This window comes from Sciurus carolinensis, chromosome 3 (assembly GCF_902686445.1).
Source record: "Sciurus carolinensis chromosome 3, mSciCar1.2, whole genome shotgun sequence".
NCBI lineage: Eukaryota > Metazoa > Chordata > Mammalia > Rodentia > Sciuridae > Sciurus > Sciurus carolinensis.
Genome location: NC_062215.1, coordinates 39,888,803 through 39,908,399, shown reverse-complemented (window position 1 = coordinate 39,908,399; position 19,597 = coordinate 39,888,803). Strand labels below are relative to the sequence as shown.

The 19,597-nt window shown below is 46.6% G+C and overlaps 2 protein-coding genes across 5 annotated transcripts in view; one reads left to right on the top strand and one right to left on the bottom strand.

Moving 5' to 3' along the window:
• Dhrs7b (dehydrogenase/reductase 7B) overlaps nucleotides 1-4,159 on the top strand; it is a 37,264-nt gene extending 33,105 nt beyond the window's left edge. For all 3 annotated transcript variants that reach the window (XM_047543508.1, XM_047543509.1, XM_047543507.1), the window contains one exon: nucleotides 190-4,159. In XM_047543508.1, coding sequence (XP_047399464.1) covers nucleotides 190-395 — 206 coding nt within the window. In that variant the 3' untranslated portion in view covers nucleotides 396-4,159. The remainder of the gene's footprint in view (nucleotides 1-189) is intronic.
• Nucleotides 4,160-4,686: 527 nt separating this feature from the next.
• Tmem11 (transmembrane protein 11) lies at nucleotides 4,687-18,964 on the bottom strand. 2 transcript variants are annotated; one of them, XM_047543511.1, is made up of 3 exons: nucleotides 18,722-18,814; nucleotides 8,552-8,697; nucleotides 4,687-5,598 (listed from the first exon to the last, which is right to left on the bottom strand). In XM_047543511.1, the coding sequence occupies exons 2-3, from the start codon at nucleotides 8,611-8,613 to the stop codon at nucleotides 5,082-5,084; spliced, it is 579 nt and encodes a 192-aa protein (XP_047399467.1). In that variant the 5' UTR covers nucleotides 8,614-8,697; nucleotides 18,722-18,814; the 3' UTR covers nucleotides 4,687-5,081. The 2 variants fall into 2 exon arrangements, with proteins under 2 accessions (XP_047399467.1, XP_047399466.1); XM_047543510.1 differs by lacking the exon at nucleotides 8,552-8,697 and having other exon boundaries at nucleotides 4,691-5,598; nucleotides 18,722-18,964.
• Nucleotides 18,965-19,597: the final 633 nt, after the last annotated feature.

The following is a 19,597-nucleotide window of genomic DNA, read 5'->3' as shown; positions in this document are numbered from 1 at the left end:
AAAATGGTTCCTTGTTTCTTCAGGATATAACACCATCGGGGATAGGGGTATGCCATCTGCTTCCTGTCAGACTCTGGGAACAGCTTCACAGTGGGGAGTGCAGCAAGCTGACCAATGGCTCACGTCAGCGCTAGTCCTCAAGAGAGGGACCTCTGCTTCCAAGTTAATGTGTTGCTTTTCTTCTTTTAGCTATTGACAAGAACACAGCCCAGGGCCGAAGCCCTGCAGAGGTGGCCCAAGATGTTCTTGCTGCTGTGGGGAAGAAGAAGAAAGATGTGATCCTGGCTGACTTGCTGCCTTCCTTGGCCATTTATGTTCGAACTCTGGCTCCTGAGCTCTTCTTTAGCATCATGGCCTACAGGGCCAGAAAGGAGCGAAAAGCTAAGAATTCCTAATCCTGGCCAGAGCTAGCAACTCCAACCAATTCAAGCTATGATGAGAAGCAATATCTCCCAGGCTTGACTGCTCTACCAGGGATAGGTGTGCTTGAAACTTTAATGGTGATTTGCCCTCCAGATAGAAAAGACTGAAGAAACATTTCTCCTGCAGGTTCATGGTGCAGCCTCTGCAGATGGAGAACAGGAACCAAACAGGCAATGAGCTTCTTCCTAGGGGTGAGGAATAAACACTTAAGGAATAAACATGGAGATGGGTTTCAGTTCTAAAAATATGAAATAAATGATAGGAACAGTAAGAGTCATAAACCTCAGTGACTAGAAGAACCATATGTCCTTGAATTTCAGCCTTGATGATTGTTAGAAAATGTCTATCTTGGAATCAGATGTCATAACATCACTTGATCCAGATGTTCTCGTGTTTGACGTATCCAAGATCACTTAACCAATTTGCTTTGGCAGAGACAACCTCCAGCACTTGGGAGAGAAGGTTGCAGTTATAGGAAATCGTTATTCATATCCCTTTCCAGGGTCCTGTGAAAGCCCATTCAACACAGAAAATGGTGGGCTAGTGTGTGATGGGTTATGTGGTACATCCCAAATAATCCTGGCTTTAGCACTAAAAGCTATTCCCTATATTCCTGCTGACTATAACCACTGCCTTGCAGGATGCCAGGCACCACTCAAAGCAGATGAATTTCCTAAAGAGGTAGCAGCCATAAGGAAGACCCCTGCATGGCCCTAGACATCCGCTAGAAAAAGAAACCTTTAGAGACTGACCTGGTGAGCAGAGAGTTGAAGCAGTAGCCGATTTCCTGGTGGAGGGAGTTCATTCACTCATTATTGCCAGAAAGGCAGCCTGGGTCCACCTTTGATTTATTAAAAGTACATAGTTGAGGTTCTTCAATGAGTTCTTCATTTAGGGAAAATTTTTTTCCTACTAATGAAACTGAAGTTGAAATAGTAGGTCTATTATAGACTTCCCCAAGTTGGAATAAAAGTCTCTTAGCAAATGATGCTGATGTCTTGCACTGACTTAACTCTGGCTCTGTTCAACTCTTGTTTTAAACAGCTGCCTCTGACAGATGATAAAGATAGTTACAAGAGCCTGGGTTTAGGGCACTGGAGGCTTTCAAGTTTCCTGGGAGTAGAAGAACAAGTGGGTGATTAGATCTGGTGCCCTGGCTCACAACACATCCTGTGGACATTCCAGAAGCCTTGGATGGATGAAGTGTGAATATAGACAAGGATGAGTGGTTCTTCATCTTCCACAGGAATCACCACCCCATTCCTGACATAGGAAAGAAAGTTTCTCAATGTCCAGGGTGGGCTGGAGCCGAGGCAGCAGCAACTGTTCCAGAATTAGTCCAGTCTCAAGTCAAGTGAAACTGCCAAGCATGTGGCAAGTTCAAGGAGAGGGCTCTCCCTCTAAGTGAAGTGAAAGAACACCTCTCCTTAGACATTTGTTGACTGGCACTTTTAGAATGACCCATGTCCAGCTGCTGTCCTTTCCTGTCCACTAAATAAGATGGTCAGCATTGGATATACTGCCCTCAGAAAAAAGAGTTCAGCAATGGTGTCCTCCATCTTCAGAAGACAGGGAATCTCACAGCCACTGTTCAAGGTATTGCTTTGGGAGCCACTGTGGCAGGTGGCTATGAGCCACGAAGCCCTATGAGCCTGCAGCTGTGGTGCAGGAAGCTTGGAACCTTAGGTTCATTTCACCATGTGGATGCTTAAGCCATGTCCAGTGGTGAACATGTGGTGGTTTCTTTACCTAACATTTTTAAAAACTTTCTAAAATGTATAATTTTCCCATATGAATAGAAAGTATAACGTAAAATGTAATTATTAACATCTAGGAAAATACAGCTACTTGCTAGAGGCTGAGCATGGGGCTCCCTGCTCTTGAGGCTGACAAATTCCAGGGGAGTGTTAATGTTAGATGATGCCTGTAGCCCCAGAGACCATGTTCCAAATGGCCTGTCATCAGTGTGCTTCAAGTTCTCTGTTGCTCCTAAAATGTCATTTCAGGTACCTCTGGAATTAAGCAAGCATTTCTGGAGAGAGCACTGGTTTGGACAAATGCAAGACCTCCTGAGGCAGCCTGTTCTCATGTGGAGGGCAACTAGTGCATCTTCCTGTGACTGAGCCTCCACCTGCACAGCCTGCCTTCAGTTTGTGGCCTCTGAACAACCTTCATTTTAATCTTGAACTTTTCGAAACAGTGTTTGAATGTAAGAACTTGCCACCAGGGGTAGCCATTTTGCTGCTGTTCCAGTTTAGTTTTTCTGTTCTGGGAGGTTTTTTTGTTTTTGTTTTTTGGGCCCTCTTTCAATCTTGAATTCTGCTGGGAGGTCTGAAAAACACTGTTTAATTGGTTCTGCCTTCAGATATCTGATTAAGTTCAAAGACACTATCTACTTTCCTTTCAAGTCTTTTGGTGCCATCTTGTGCTTCCTGCTCAAAACTGAGACTGAAAACTAAAACCAGTTTTTCCTTCCCAGCCAACAAGTGCAGAGGGGAAACAGTGAGAACACAGTCTCTTGGGTGCACAGCTTGGTTCACAGCAAGTCTCCCACCCTTTTGGGACAGGTGGGCGTGATAGTGGCTAAACCAGATGTGAAAACTGGAGGAGTCACAAGAGGCTGAGGAGAAGACCTAGGTGGAAAGAGCATCAGGGTCTGCCCTTCACATTTCCTGGTTAGCTTCTCTGAAACTGGATGGGGTGGGTAGTTAAGATTAAAGTGATTTGCTGGATTAGTTACATGACCCATTCCCTGAAATGACCCACATGGGACTTGGGTGGATTTTCCACAGGATCTGCATCATGTGACCTTTGCTTTCTCTCAGTTGGCAGTTACTGAAAGCTATTTCTAACTGGCATGACACAGGTGAACATGAGCCACTTGTCAGGATCCCTGCTGTGACAGCTCCTCTGTGGAGGAGGGAGGTATGTGTCTGTTGCTCCCATGGCCTTGCCTTGGTCACACCCATCCCTGCCCTGCTATCTGCAGAGGCACTGCAGCTTCACTTGCATGACCAGGGACCACATAACTAAGATGGCATTTCACAGTCTGAGTTAGTACATCTAACAAGAGTCACTTTGTATAGTGTGACCTGATTTCTATTTTTGGTGAGGGCATCTGCTTGGCTGACCCGAGGTCCCACAGCCTGTCCAATCCTAGCCACCTCCCCCATGAAATCTGATGTGCAAAGAGCACAGCCAGGCCAGGCATGGAGCTCCCTTTCCAAATCTGGACCTGTCTATTACAAAAACACCTACCATGATTTCCTGCCCAGCAGTTGTCAAAGCCTGCGAGTTTTCACGGGCAATGCATTTCAACTTGTCCTACACAATTGGGATGAGGCCTGTTTGTCCAGGATCGCTTTTGCCCAATGCCATTACCACTTTATTGTTCCCACTGGCCAAAGGCCACCATGTAAACCATACTGTACACCTAACATCTTGTCACTCAGCACTCAATGATTAGTATTTTTACAACAAAGTTTTTAAAATGTTTTGTGGGCTATGGTACTTTTTAAATCTTTGGATCTCCCCTACCAAAAATGGCTTAACCACCCCCAGAACCTTGCTGTGCACCCTGGGTGAAGCCTCCTTATGGCTCTGAGGACCAGAGACCCTCCTGATGGATCCTTCGCGGCTGGGTGAAAGGTCAATCTAGCCGTCTCTTGAAGACTGTCCTTCATAATTGCTATGTGACTCTTAGGGGAGAACTGGGCCACTGAGGCCTCAGCCTTTGTAAAGGGGATTATTGTCCATTTATCCAAAACCTCAACAGGAGCATGGCAGATGGTGCATAATATGCCTTTTGGCTAAGAAAGGAGCATAGGACTGGGCTGCTGTGGAATGGCCCCCAAGACCAGCCAGGGCTCTTCCTTTGACCTAGGGCATGGGTTAAATTCAGTCCACACATTTTTTAAAGCTGTGGTGCTTTAAAAAAAAACCAAAGATGTTAGCACCTGTGCCCTCCTAAACCAGAATTTCTGGACAAAGGTTCTCGTGCCCCAGAATTTCCTAGGGGCACCCAAAGAAAGACCTGTGATCTCTAGGCCCCATTACTTTACCATGTCCCTGAACACCAGCATGTCGGAACTGGCCACAGCAAGGACACTAGTTTATCGGGGCAGGGGCTGGTTCTAGGACCTCGGATCCAGACCAGTTCTTGCTACAAGTGGTGACACTAGGCTGCGTGAGGAGCACGAGGTGTCCGCAGTGCCTGCATACCCCATGTGCAGCAGCAGCTGTAGGCACCATTATGGACAAAGAGAACAGCAAAGTTGAAATTCTCATAATTTTAATAATGGTCAATAGCTTCTGGTTGGCTCTGAATGGTACAGTTAAACAATATACTCCAAGACCCCCCCCCCCAAAGCACGTTCACACCCCCTCAGTAGCATTGGCTTCCATCCACATTCCACTGCCCAATCAGACTTCCACAGCCTTAGAACCCCTCCTGGGTTATGGAAATCCATATCTTAGTGTAATGAGCTGAAAAAACCCTTGGTACACCCATGATCTGTGTTCTTTTTTAAAAATAACAAGTATTAAACCAAACACCTTCCCAGGCTGCCTTGCAGAGCAAAAAGTGTTACTGTGGCAATCTGAATCCTCTCATCTCTTGTGGGCTGTGTGGCTCTGCTCCTCTCCCTGCTCCACTGAAGTCATACAGCGTAGAGTTCGTAAATCTTCTTTACACAGTACACCAGGGCAGCCAGTGCTATCGTGTTGTGCAGTCTCTTTCTGTGCAGGTCGTCCTTCCGGACCAGCACCACTGGGGTGGAGGAGGTGAGTGTGTGCAGAGGCAGGCGGGACAGTTTATAGGCATCGTATTCCACTTGGTACTTGCAGCAAGGGTCAAACTGCCAGGAGATCCCATAGAGGGTGCAGCATGCCAGGCTCAGCGCGCCAGCGGGCAGGGAGATATAGTGGGAATAATCTAAGGGCAGTGCCAATGGGGTGAAGAGGCAGGCAGTGCCTGCCAGCACGGTCGTCTTGTGCAGGCAATTGCCCACGGTGATCCAGCGCGCAGTCTCATCGCCGATGCGGGTGGGCTCGATCACAATGTACTTGTACTGGGCTTCCAGGGCCTGCTCCAGCTCATATTCAAACTGGTCTTGGGCATTCTCCCCATTGTAGATCTCATGCACAATGTAGCAGTCCGTGGCTGACAAGCTCACCCTTTGATGAGGGAGAGAGACAAGGCAGTTAGGCCGAGAAGCACTGGACTAGGTTTCACTAAGATGCTGGAGGCGTCACTTAGGTGTTTATCTGCTCTAGAACCCAACACACAAGATAATCAGTAAACATTTTTCTTTTGAAAGAATGAAAGAGCAAACCAAAAAAGACGCAGCAAAAGGAGTAACCAGTGCATCTGACAAGCTACCACACTGCATGCCAGCTTGCTGGGGAGCCTAGTGTGGCACCCTAGCAGACTGACAAGTCAGTACACAGCCCAAAGGGGAAAAACGTGATTTCAGCACAGAATGCCATGGACCGGAACACAGCAGAAGCATGAGGTCAACAGCTCGGAAGTTGTTCTGGGCTTATCAGGCAACTGCAGGAGGGTTTTTCTATGGAAACCAACACACCCTCCAGGACGTGATACTGAACCTGCCCTTGGCTCAGTTCAAAAGTGGTCATCCAAGGTCTGCACAACCCAAAATAAAAAGGGACAACTTCACCCCAGGGGCCTGAAAACCTTACTCCTCCAGCCATCTGGGAGGACAGGCTGCAGTACAGCAGACCCAGGAACAGCAGCTATCCCAGGGGAAATGCAGCCCTCTCTCTGAGCTGGGAAAAGAGCAACAGTGGCTCTCAACTCATGGGCAAGAAGCACCTGTGCGGTTTCTCAAACATGCAGCCCAGATGATGGCCCCATCTGGACCCTGCAGGCCCAGGACTCTATCACCTCTGAGGGCTACTCTCATGCCTGCAAAGACGCTGTTCAACCCTTTGCTCCCCCAGCACTGCAGATGGATGACATGACCCTGAACTAGGTAAAGAAGGATCTAAAGCCTTATGGAAAGGCTCAGCTCTGTCAAAGCCAGATGACTGTTGGGCCTTGGGCCTCAGCCCCAGCAACAAGCATGGGCTAAAATGGCTTGTTGGGCAATTTAAGGTTTTTCATAGACTTCCTATCTTAAGCAGAATCTTCTCACACCCAGGACAGGCAAACCTAAGTACAGGGCTGCACACCCCTTTCCATGTTTCCTGGGGTCTTATTTTGACCTGTTCAGATCTAAGCCTCCATAATGTCATCTAGCATGGACTGCTTCTAGATTTATGTCTTCTGCTCGTTTCATAAGATGCCTTATTTAGCTGGATGTGGTGGTAGACGCCTGTAATCCCAAGTTACTCTGGAGGCTGAAGCAGGAGGATACCAAGTTTGAGGCCAGACTCAGCAAGTTAACGAGACCCTGTCTCAAAATATTAAAAAAAAAAAAAAAAAAAAAAAAGCTGGAATGTAGCTTAGTGGTAAAGCACCCCTGGGTTAGCTCTCCAGTACCAAAAAAAAAAAAAAACAGGTCATCTTCATCCAAGCCCCACAGAGACATTAAAGACATAGCTTTATGGTTGAATCAAGCTTTCTAGCCTACAATGTTACTACCTAGTTATGCAGAGCTATATATCATATGCTTCAATGAAAAGTAGCCCGTAGTCCCCAAAGCTGGTGGTCATTGCTTCCCCACCCAAATCTATACCCCTCAAACCAGGGGGCTCTGGGTCACTGTGCTATTCTCCCTGACAGGAACTAGGCCCCTTCAGTGGCCAGCAAGAAGCACAACCAAAGTGTTCACAGCCTACTTGGCTAGTCCCAGCACCCACATGGTGGCAGTCATACTGGCATGCACTCCAGCAACTGACACCATAGAGACTAGTGAAGACACCAAAAAGGAGGTTATCCAGAACCCTCTCAGTTCACCATAGGAGGATCCCAATCCTCCCTCAAACAACATGGAGGAGTGCAGTGGAAACTGGACTGCAGGGGGCAAACAGTAAGAAACAAGCAACCAGAGAGCCCGACAGAACAGACTCCTTCCAGTTGTCACTCTTGGGCAGGATCTGGCACTTTATTTATTTAGGGGGCTGGGGATGGAAACCCAAGGCCTCACACATGCTAAGCATGTGCTCTACCATTAGCCACACCTCCAGCCAAGATTCAGCACTTTAAAAATTCATTTTTAGTAAACAGATAAGCAAACCTCAGAGGCAGGGTTTCACTCTAGTTGGATGAACTGATTAATGTTCTTATGTGAGCACATCGAAAATGAAAGTCACAGGTAAAGAGCTGACTGTGCACCCATGTGCCAAGGGGAGGGGATCCCACTCCCAGATGGGACCCCCTTTAATAAAAGGCTCTGGCTTGGACCCAGACAAAAGGAACTCCTTATCCTGAAAAAGTATCTGTAATTAAGCTGAGCTAAGGCAAAGCCTGCTAATTAAATCACAGGCCCTGATTAAACGGTACACTGGAGAAAAATTACTCCCTGGGGTCAGATAAGAAGCCTCAACATGGGCTGTGGCCAAAGCAACCTGTGACATGGTGTGTCAGTCGCTGGGCTGCCAAAGACACACAGGAAGCTGATGAAATGGAAAAGCAGGGTTTCCCCTTTAAGTTTCTTTGTGAAGTTTCTTCTTCTGGGGAAAATTCAGAGGAAGGTAACAGCAGCTGTTTCTCTCAAGCAGAATTCAGCATCTTAAAAGCCACCTTAAACAGACAAACAAGCCAGCTGAATCAGGGTTTCACTCTGGCTGATGAATAGGGGCCGAGTAGTCTCTGGCAGGCACACAGAAATCAGTCAGTGCTAAGGTGTGACTGCGCTCCCTGGTGTGTGGGAGTGACAGGGTCTCGACTCCCAAGTGGAAGCATTTCTGGCTAAGAGATTTCCTTTGTGGTCATGTGTAACACCCAAGAGAGGCCAAGGGTCCAGAGAACAAGAGACCCAAGGGATCAAATCATGCATTCATCTGTGAAACCAAAAAGGAGTTGCTTTCAAGCTAGTTATGTGTTCTGCAGACTCTGAAATGAGGGACAGACACCTCACTGTGGGATGTCAGAAGTGAGCGCTCATCCCTGTGGAATACTCAAAACAAAAGATGGCATCAAGCTGGGGTTACAGAATGTTCTCACCCAAACCCTATTCCACCACGGTGTCTTGCTTGCCCTTCTCTGCCTGGTAGGCTTGTAGCCATCCTGAATGTAGTTTTCACATGGTGTTTTTCCCAGTGAGGAATGTCCAGTCAAACCAGCACCTGGATTGGGCCGGAGCGCTCCATCTAGGAAACACATCAGTGGGCAGGTGTCATCTCTCCAACCCTTGACAGGTCCCCAGCTCCCTCTCCAAGCCCAGATGGTACCCACATCCACCCAGGCCCACCCTGCCCCAGGCCCTGCACGGCAGGATCCCTCAGGTTCCTTGGGCAGGCACAGTGGACAAGGTTACCTATTGCCACTTGTCAAGACAGATTTTGTGAGTGTGTCAAGTCCCAACATGTCTGGGAGTGACTTCAGAGACTTCCAAGATCCAGCCTTACTACTGTTGTCCTGCATCCCAGTCCCTCAGCATGGGAACAGCAGCAAGCAGACCCTGGGTCAGTGAAGTGCTCCCAAGGCAGTGGGTTCTGTCCTCACTGGATCCATGCATCTGTTGCCCTCACTGTAGGTGGTCTCATGAATGCCACAGCTTGTAATGAGCCAGTGTAAACACAGGTGTGTCCACCTGACACATCTGTGAGCTGATTCCATAGATGACACCCCACTGCTTGCCAAGTCATCACTTCAGCCTCTTGGAGTCCCACTGTCTTACTAGGAGCAGCTCAGCCTGCTCCTATCCCACTAGGGAAAAACACATGATGTGAAAACAAGAACAAGAGCCAACAGAAGGCACCAGGTACTTCAAACAAGAGCAGGTTCTGAAGACAGCCCAGCACAGTGTCCTGTTCTACTGTCCCAAGGCCCAATAACTAATTCTGCTGTGAAAGTCAGTTAAGGAAAGGAATTCTCATTTTGTCAGGTTGGGATAAAATCTCTTGAAGTCTAAAGAAGTAAATTTCTAGGATACCTTATGATACACGAGGAAGGAGATGGCAAGATTCAGACTACAACAATCCAGAAACACAGGGAGGAGGAGAAGCTGTGTCAGAGTCCATCAGGCCAGTCCAAGCAATCAGCACCCCATTTTCCTGTGTGCTGGTGGAAGCAGGGTGCTATCTGTTACTGTCAAGTGGATTTTAAAGGGCTCAGGTCCACACTGGTAATATGGACTCTGGACTGTTCTACTTCAGAAACTGGTTGCTGAATTCTCTGAGCCAAGTCCAGTCACTGCTCAACCATGCGAGCACCCACCCCAAAAGCTTGTTTTTGCTTCTGGGTCAAATGCAACCCAGCTAAGAACCAAGTTGGAAGGCTGCCTTGAACCATTCAGAGCATCATTAACTGATCTCTAACTTACAAGGCCATAGGCCTTAGAACCTACATGGCCTGACCCTGGGATGTGGAAGCAGATTTTTTAGAAAAGCAATACAGTATCTCTTATGAGTATCCCTTACCAAATGCTTAAGGTAGAATGTTCAGCATTTGGGGATGTCTGAATATACATAATAAGATGTCTTGGCAATGGGACCAAGTCTGAACATGAAATTCTTTGGTTTCACCACACCTTGTAGCCTAAAGGTAAATTTATACAATATTTTTAGTGCACCTGCATTTTGACTGTTAACTATCACATGAGGTTCAGTGTGGAATATTCTACTTGTGGCACTCAAAATCACGTTGACACTCAAAATCTTTCAGATTTTGGAGTATTTTGGATTAGGCATGCTCAACCTATAGCCAGCTGGAATCTTTTGCACTCAGGGCTTACTAAGACCATAATTTTGTTTTTCTTTGGACATGTGAAATGACCACTGAGAGTCTACATTAAAAAAGCAAACAAAAAATGATGGAAATAATAATAGAAAATACCATGAAAATCAAGTTAAAAGGAAAAGGCAAGGTATAAAACAGTGTTTATAATATGCCATCAATAGTGTATTTTTTTTTTTTAAGGTATCTATTTGCCTTTATATGCACAGAACATTTCTGGAAGGAGACAAAAAGACCTGAGAATCTGTCACTAAGGAGGGAACTGAAAGGTTTGGAAAAGAAAAGGAAGTGGGTCCCTTTTTACTAAATGATCTTTGATTTTTTTAAACCTGGCATAATATCTGGCACTTTAAGAATCACTAAATGCAGTTTGCCAGCACTGGGGTCGCTGTAGCCTCTGAGCCTTCAGTGGGGCAGGCGACAACCTGTTCAAGCAGCTCCAAGGGCTGCTGCAGACACTGTGCTGCCTTAGTTCACAGCACTTGTGAATGGACATTATGGGCCTGTCTCTCTTCTTCCATCTGCAACCACATTTGGCCTTTGGGCTTGCCACCAAGAAGAATCAGCTGGTGAAGGAAGCCCTGGGGCATGCTGCATTACAGTCAAAATGCACCATAGTGAAAACTCAACAGGCCACAAAATATCCTCTTTGGGACCTGGGTACTCTAAGAGTATGCCAGACAGCCTACTCAGCCTACTCAGAGACCAGCCCTATGTCCATGAGGCCAGGCTTGAATATCAAATGTGGGAATCGCCGAAGTCTGTTGACACTCCCTAAAAAGTCAAGAGCTATACAAGTTTGTGCAAAGCAGCACTGTTTGGGAATACAAGTGACTAACAAGAACTAAACTGAGCTGAGGATGAGGATGAATAGATGCCAGCTTGTGCATGTGTGTGTGTGTGTTGGAGGGGAGGGCACATGTAGATACCTCTTGTGCACAACTCAAGTGCAAAGTTAAAGTTGTAGGAGCCTATGAAGAAGTACAAGGAGATGGGGTTCATGAGCTCTGCTGGGGGGAAGCTCATATGGGCCAAGGTAAGGCTAGTTTTCTACTTGCTAAACTCAGTGGTGTAAGCACAAGGTTATTATTATTAATTTTTAAATGTGGCAAATGACCATAATTTTACCATTTTAGTCATTTGAAGTGTACAGTTCAGCAGCATTAAGTACATTCACATTATTGAACAAATAATTTCTAGAACTTCTTCTCATTAAATAACTTGCCATCCCCTGGCAACCATTATTCTACTGCCTGTCTCTATGAATTTGACTATTCTAGAGAACTCCTATGAGTGGAATCACACAGTTTATTTGTCTTTTTGTGACTGGCTATTTCACTTAGCATAATGCCCTCAAGGTTCAGCCATATTGCACCATGTTCCAGAATCTCCTTCCTTTTTAAGGCTGAATAGGATTCCATTGTATAGCTACATCATACTTTGTTTATCCATTTATCTGTCAATGGACACTTGGGTTGTTTCCACCTTTTGACTATTGTGAATAATGCTGTTATGAACACAGGTGTACAAGTATCTATTCAAGTCCCTGTTTTCAATTCTTTTGTTTATATGCCCAGAAGTGGAATTGCTGGATCATACAGTAATTCTATGTTCAATTTTTTATGGACCTGTGGTAGTTTTCCAGTGATGGTACCATTTTACCTTACCACCAACAGTGCATAAATTTATCCACATCCTCCCCAATACCTGTCCTTCCTCCCTCCCTCTCTCCTTCCCTTGGAATTGAACCCAGGGGTGCTCTACCACTGAGGTATACCCCCAGCCCTTTTTGAGACAGGGTCTTGCTATACTGCTCAGGCTGGCCTTAAATTGGCAGTTCTCCTACTTCGGCCTCCTAAGTCACTAGGATTCTGCTTTCGTTTTAACAGTAGTCATTCTATAATGAGTGTGATGTGGTAAGTCACTGTAGTTATTTTTTTCTTTGCCTACTAGGGACAGAACTCAGACCCTTGCACTTGCTAAGCATGCTGAGCTACATTCTCAGCCCTTGAATTGTATTTTTATTGAGGTAGAATGCACAGGCCATACAATTCACCCACTAAAGGTGGACAATTCAGCAGCTCAGCATTTTCAGAGTTGTGTAATCAACCCCACAATTTTAGAACACTTTCATCACCTCAAAAAGAAACCCTGGCTGGGTGTGGTGTTCTATACCTGTAATCCTAGCAATTTGGGAGGCTAAGGCAGGAGGATAGCAAGTTCAAGGTCAGTTTCAGCAACTTAGTGAGACTGCCTCAAAATTATAAAGAAAAAAAGAAAAAGAAAGAAAGAAGGGATAGGGTTGTACAGCACCCCTGGGTTCAATCCCCAGCTCCACAAAACAACAATGACAAAGCCCAAACACCTGTACCTGTACCCATTAAGAACATTTTCCATTTCCCTTAGCCCTTGGCAACCAACATTCCACTCCATGACTATGGATTTGCCAATTCTGGGCCTTCCATATAAACAGAATCATATGTGTTGTTTTATAACTGGCTTCTTTCATTTACCACCACTTAAAAAATTTTTTTTTCTTTAGCTATAGATGAACACAATACCTTTATTTTATTTATTTTTATGTGGTGTTGAGAATCAATCGGTGTCTCATGTGTGCTAGGCAAGTCCTCTACCACTAAGCCACAACCCCAGCCCTATGATTACATTTTTAAGTCATCACATTGTAGCTGGGTGCCATGGTGCACACCTGTAATCCCAGTGACTCAGGAGGCTAAGGAAGGAGGAATGCAAGTTTAAGGCCAGTCTCAACAACTTAGCAAGACCCTATCTCAAAATAAAAAAAGGGTTGGGGATGTAGCTCAATGATGAAGAGCTCCTGGGTTCAATTCACAGGACTAAAAATAAATAAATAAAATCATCATGTTGTAGCATATAAACTTTTGATGTATTTACATCATTTTTTAAAACCCAAGAGAGAGAGATGTATGAGGAAAGTATTGCTACACCAAAAAAGATCAATATCATTTTTCTTCGGGTGGTAGCCTAACAGTTGACCTCTAAATTTATTTTTCTTCATGCTTTTGCTTTTTATTAAAAAACAAATAAATGTACTTCTTTTATAATAAGAAAAATAATCATAAACCTTTTCATAAAAAGATAATCTCACTCAACAACCTGTATCCCTTGAGGTGAAGAGACCTGACAACCAGTAGTCTGCACTGCTCAGGATAGCAGGAGGCAGCTTACTTCCAGCTCTGGAAACTTCTCAATGCCCAAGGAGAAGCCACAAGGAATAAGCCCACCAGTCCAGAGACGTCCAGGAGCAGAGAGCTTCTCATGACTGAGGTATCATGTTGGTATCACACCCCTGCAGTCCTGCCAGAGAAAAGGTGAACAATCCCATTCCCTTTTCACTCAAGCAAGCAATGGCCACACTGCCCTGCAAGCTTCCATCATTTCCTGGTCTTGCTAGACCCAAAAGAACTCAATCTAACTACAGTACAAGTAATGTCTTTAGCTCATTTCCTGAAGTGGGGGTCAAGGCTTTCTCAGGCCGGGTTCAAGGGTGAGTTCACCTCTAAAAAGGGGAGAACTGGGCACAGTGATGCATGCCTACAATTCCAGCTGAGGCTGGAGGATAGAAAGTTCAGGACCAGCCTTAACAACTTAGCGAGACCCTGTCTCAAAACAAAAACGGCTGGGGGTATAACTCAGTGGTAGAATGCTTCTGGTTTTGACCCACAATATCACAAAAGAAAAACAAAACAAAGGGCATAAGCTCCTTGAAGGCTAAGACTTTACATCATGACACCCCAGCACTGGGCCTAAATGTAACAGGTTCCCAAAAGAAAGTAGATGCACATTTGTTAATGAGTGACAGGAAGAGAAAATGATGGTACAATGATATAATTAAGAGAAATGATGCCTGAAAAATTAAATTAGGTCCACTGTCAGCCTGCTTTTTACTTTATATGTGTCATTTGATTACCATGTGTGACATGAGGTGCGGGACTCTACCTCAGTCACCAGGGCCAGGAAACGTGTTTTTGGCTAACCAACACTGCTTCCTTAGGACCCTAAAGATTAGGCAGGAAAATCCTGTGTCACTAAGAGAGGCACAGGCACATAGGCCCAAAACAGTTCCAAAAATTCAAGGAACTTTCACAGGGCACCTGACGCTTTCATCCATCTCAGAGAAAACACGTGCAAGAGGCCACTTTCCTACTCTTCAGTCTGGTAATCAAGCAGTAATTCTGCCTCAAGAACAAGAACACAATACACCAAGTGTGGAAGTCAAGGGGCCTGGGTTCAAGTTGTCTCACTAGCTTCGTGTCCAAGGACAAAACACCTTGCTAACCTGTGCCAGTTTCCCTGTGTCAAAAGGGGCCAAAGGCCCTGGTTCTCCCAAAGCTCTGCAATGCCCTCAGGACCTGGGCCAGGTGTACAAATCTAATTTGAAAAGCACCACCCAGTGTGAGGCACCTGTGACTGTTTAAGTTAATTACAATTGGATAAAATAAATTCAGTCCCTCAGTCACACTAGTCACATTTCAAGCATTCAATAGCCACGTGTGGCTCACGGCTGCCCTGATGCACAACAGAGATAGAGAACGTTTCTGCCATGGTGCCAAGTTCTTCTGCACAACCCTTACCTCAGCTGTTAAGGCTGGTTATTGGCTTTTTATAAGACACGAGTACAAATCCTGTGCCTGTTCATCTCATCCAGACCAGGAAGAAAAACTTCCATCACACAAGAGGGCCAGAATGGGAATCACTCAAGAGACATTAAAAAACCCCAAACCCCAACAGTCCTCAGCACTAAAAGGGAAGGATCAGATCAGAAAGGGGTCTGTAACCCCAGCAATGTGAACCAACCTGTCCCATGTGGCCATCTGTAGAGCTGGAGAGGGCACTAAACTACGTTGACAGCCTAGACCTCATCATCTGGGTGCACAGATAAAATACAGCCCTCTAGAGGAGGATGTGGTGCTGACTCTAGTAATTCCATGAATCTGGCCGGTAACATATGCTTGGGCAGACGGCTGCACAGGCCAGGGGAGGGAAGGTTGCCGAAAATGATCAAACCCTAAAAGCTGAAGACTCCAGGCTGCCATGCATCATGATTAGATGCAGACTGGTGCATGTTCACATGACTATAAGAACAGGAACTCAGAGCACATGGCTAGACTTACATTCCAACAATCACGGAAAACTCAGGGATGCTCAGGAGTCCTGAGAGAGAGAGAGGCACCAAGCAGTCCAAATAAGATAGGTGGGACTGTGAGCTAGTCCAGGCTGGCACGAGGGTGGCAAAACACACAGATAACTGCTCTGTGCTTTCCTAGATGAGTGAGTGTACCTCAATGACACTAGCAGGACAAGTGGCAATCTGTTTGATGTATTTGCTGCCAGTATGCTGAATTTTGGACAAGAATTTAGGTTATAGCTCAGAGTCTGATGTTCTTCCTTATAAAAACTGTTGATTCCCTAAATTTAATGGAGCACAGAGAAAAAAATCAACATGTAAGCAGCTATTGGTTTGGTATTTCCACCCCTCCTAGGTCAGCACTGTCCACAGCCACAGAACTTAATGCAATGGTGGAAAGTTTTGTTCAAATATGGTAGCCACTAACCAAAAGTGGCTACTGAGCACTTGAAATGCGGCTGGTGGGACTGAGGTGCTAAATTTTTCATTTAATTAATTTAAATGTAATCACATGTGGCTAATGGCTATGAAATTTCTATGATAGTTCAGTAATTCAGTTCTAATCTAGAATTGAAAAGTCTAGAAACACTCGAGAGCCAGGTTAGAGCAAAAATCCATCCAGCACATGCAGCAGAATCTGTAGCCACTGGCAAATTCAGCAAATTGGTCCAAAGCATTGCTCTGCTCCAGCCCATCCCAGACCACATGATGTGGCCTTCAGTTTCAACATAAAGCAGATACCATCCATGTGTAAGCAGTGACTTGGGATAGTGCTCTTATAATGTGGAGGTGAAATTTGAGTCAGTCTAAATGTGACATGGAACAAAGTCATTTAGGAGCCATAAACAGCCTAATTTAGTCATGAGAGCCAATAATACACTCAGGCCTCATAATCTATGGTGCTAGGGCAATCAATTAATCCAGCCTGCTCCACCCAAATTCTTGCCACTAACTGAGGAATGGAGGTGTGCCCAGAAGTCAGCTTCATAGCCCAGGGGCGGGTTAAGTTTCCAAGCACTGCTCAGCGTGGGAGGATCTTAGGAAAGATGTGCACAGGCAAATGACTCCTCTGAAGGAAACTGGCTTGGGCCTTATAGCAAAACTCAAGGGGGGGGACCTCCAGTCATATCATGTTATCTGGAAAGAGGGCAGATGGTGACTCTGAAACAAAAAAAGAAAACAAAAAAACCAGATGCCTATTCCTGGATGACAGGCAACAAGTGCAAGTACAGTTCCTAACCAAAGGTCACAGCCTAAACATCTACAGAGACCAGGCAGTTAACTGCAATGAGTCGAGTTGTCAGGAATAATGAACTAAAGAGCACTTGCCCTAACCAAAGAGAAAGACACTATACAGCTGTGCAGGCACCTTTATGTGAAATCTATTGGCAACTCACTTAAATTCTCTTAAAAATCTGTTGAGGGGCAGGCGCAGTAGCACACACCCACAATCCCAGTGACCTGGGGGGCCAAGGCAGTAGGATTACAAATTTGAAGTTAGTTTCTGCAGCTCTGTGTGATCCTGTCTAAAAATAAAAAGGACTGGGGGTGTAGCTCAGTGGTACAGCACCCCTGGCCTCCGTTTCCAGTACTACCAAAAAAAAAAGGTGTTGAGGTCCAACCATGGAAGACTGGATTATTCAGTCTATAGGCTGTGGTTGGCAAAACTGTTTTGAATTAACTTATCTCAAGTCAAAATAAAAACAATTCCCAATATCTATTTTCTTAGGTCTATAAACATTTAATCTTTGCTGGCAAGCTTCTGTACCACGTTTGAGTCATCTCTATTTGGCCCTTTGAGTTGTTCTTATTTAGTGAGGAAGAAAGCCTTTCTCTCTGATACTGAGTTTTCTAAGTCAGGTCATTTGCTATTACTAAAGAATCAATGTTTGCATTAGTCTTAAAAGTGTTAGGTTTTAAGGGCATCTGGCAATCACAAAGGTAACTTCTTTTGACAGTCCAATCAGTCCAGTAAGAAATACCAGGTGGGAACTGAAAAGACAAATTCATTGCCACTGCTTTTAAGGAAGAGTCAATGAAAAAAGAGAATACTTGGAGTTCAAGAATAAAAGGTAGTCGGGTGTGATGGCACACACTTGTAATCTTAGCCGCTCAGGAGGCTGAGGCAGAAGGATGGCAATTTCAAAGCCGGCCTCAGCAATTTAGCGAGGGCCTAAGCAACTCCGCAAGGCTCTGTCTCTAAATAAAATACAAAAATAAAAAGGGCTGGGGATGTGGTTCACTGGTTAAGCGTCCCTGGGTACAATCCCTGGTACAAAAAAAAAAAAAAAAAAAAGGAAACTATCACAACTGCCAAACAGGAAGAAATAATCTTCTAGGTAGGGAAAGCCATCTGCAGGCAATGTCAATGAACATGGAATGGAATCAGTTAAAAAAAAAGGTACAACACAGACAAAACTTTTGCTAACAATCAAAAGACCAAAAAAGGAAAACTAAAACTTTACTTTCTTCTGATACCAATCAATCCTTAGCAAAATGGATAGGACAGTTTAATCCTATTGGCTCCACTGATATACACCCCTCTCCCAAACTTCTAGAGGTTGAACAGTTTCTAGTAGCTCCTACTAGTTGAAAATGCTTTTCAGAAGCAAAAACTGCAAGTTCGATACGGAAACTAATCCAGTACCATCTTCTGAAAATTGGTTATTCAAATCGAGGTCCACCTTGGAAGAAACAAGCTCCTTAGCGTCCTAACAACACACCATTCATTGGGAAAGGTCACTTTAAAGGACTTGCAAAGTAGGAGCACTTACTGAGAGCCCTCTGTAAGTCAAGTACGGCCCCTCGAGGAAGCGGTCGGCCCTCAGCCGGGAAAGGCACATCTGCCAGGGTTCGTCTCCCTGCCGAACTTGCGCTTCGCGCGCCCTGCCCCCAGCCCGCCAGGCTCTGCGAGGCCTTCCCCTCCCTTCTCTCTGGGTAGCCCTTCCTCGCCACGTCGGGGGCCGAGACCGCCACGTGCGCTGCCCGGCGGGGCGCCCGGTCCTCCCCGCGCGGCCGGCCCTCGCCCCCGCCGGAAAGCTGGGCGCATGGCCCTGCCCCACCGCCACCCTCCTGGAGTCCTCGGCACTGCCTGGAGGCCGCTCGCCCGCTCCCTCCGGATCCCGGCTCCTCCCGGGCTGGAACCCTTGTGCCCGGCAGGGGACGGGGAGCCGGGGCTCGGCAAGGAGACGCGCAGCCCCGGGAGGACTCGCCGCGCTCCCCGATTCCCGGGTCGACTTTCCCGGCAGTAGCAAGCCGCTGGACCTCACCTCTCTCGGGAGCTGCCGCCGCTGCTGCCCGGGCCCAGACGCCTCCTTCCCCAAGCGGCCATCTTGGAGACTCTCAGCTCGCCCGTGTCTGGCGCCGAGGCGGGCGGGCGGGCCGAGGGGAAATGTAGTCCGGCCGGCAGCCGGGCGGCGCGGGCCGCGGCGCGCCGAACTACGGAGCCCACAATGCCGCGCGCCGGAAGCCGCAGCCGGGACGCGGGCGCCTAGGAGGAGCCGGAGCTCCCGGAGCTCGCAGCCTGCGAGTCGCGCCTGGACGTCCTTGGGTTTCGAGAGGGAGTGCTGAAGGAGAGTGGAAGGAAAGTGCCTACAACTCCCAGAGCGCCGCGCGGGGGCGGCTCGGCCCCGCCGCCCGCGCACTTCTGCTGCTGTCCGCGGCGGGCGCGGCCATGCGGGCCGTGGGCCTCGCCCCTCCTGCCCTTCATAACTGCCCTGACACTAAGGTCATCCAGGGGCTGGAGGCACCGCCGGGCCTCCTCGAAGGCAGTAGCCGCTGCCGCTCCATCCCCCGCAATTCTCTGGACTTTGGGCATACTTGAGAGACCGAGACAGACGCGGGCACTGCCGCCATGGAGCTCTCCCTTTGCAGGTGCAAGCTGTTGGAAGATTCTGAAAGCAAAGACAACCAGCTACGACACATGGTCATCACTGTGAGGAAAATAAAGTTTCTGCGTTAGAGAAAGTCTGTTTGAGATTTGGGTTGTATGTACTGCTGCACGTAATCATCATAATTTTGATACCTTTAAAGGTATCAGTTGGGCAAATCATTCCCCCTGGTGAGAACTCTGTCCCAGGTCCTGGCATTTCCCTGTCTTACACTGCTGTAAACTGTCCCAGTTGCTGTTACCTCAGACTTACGGA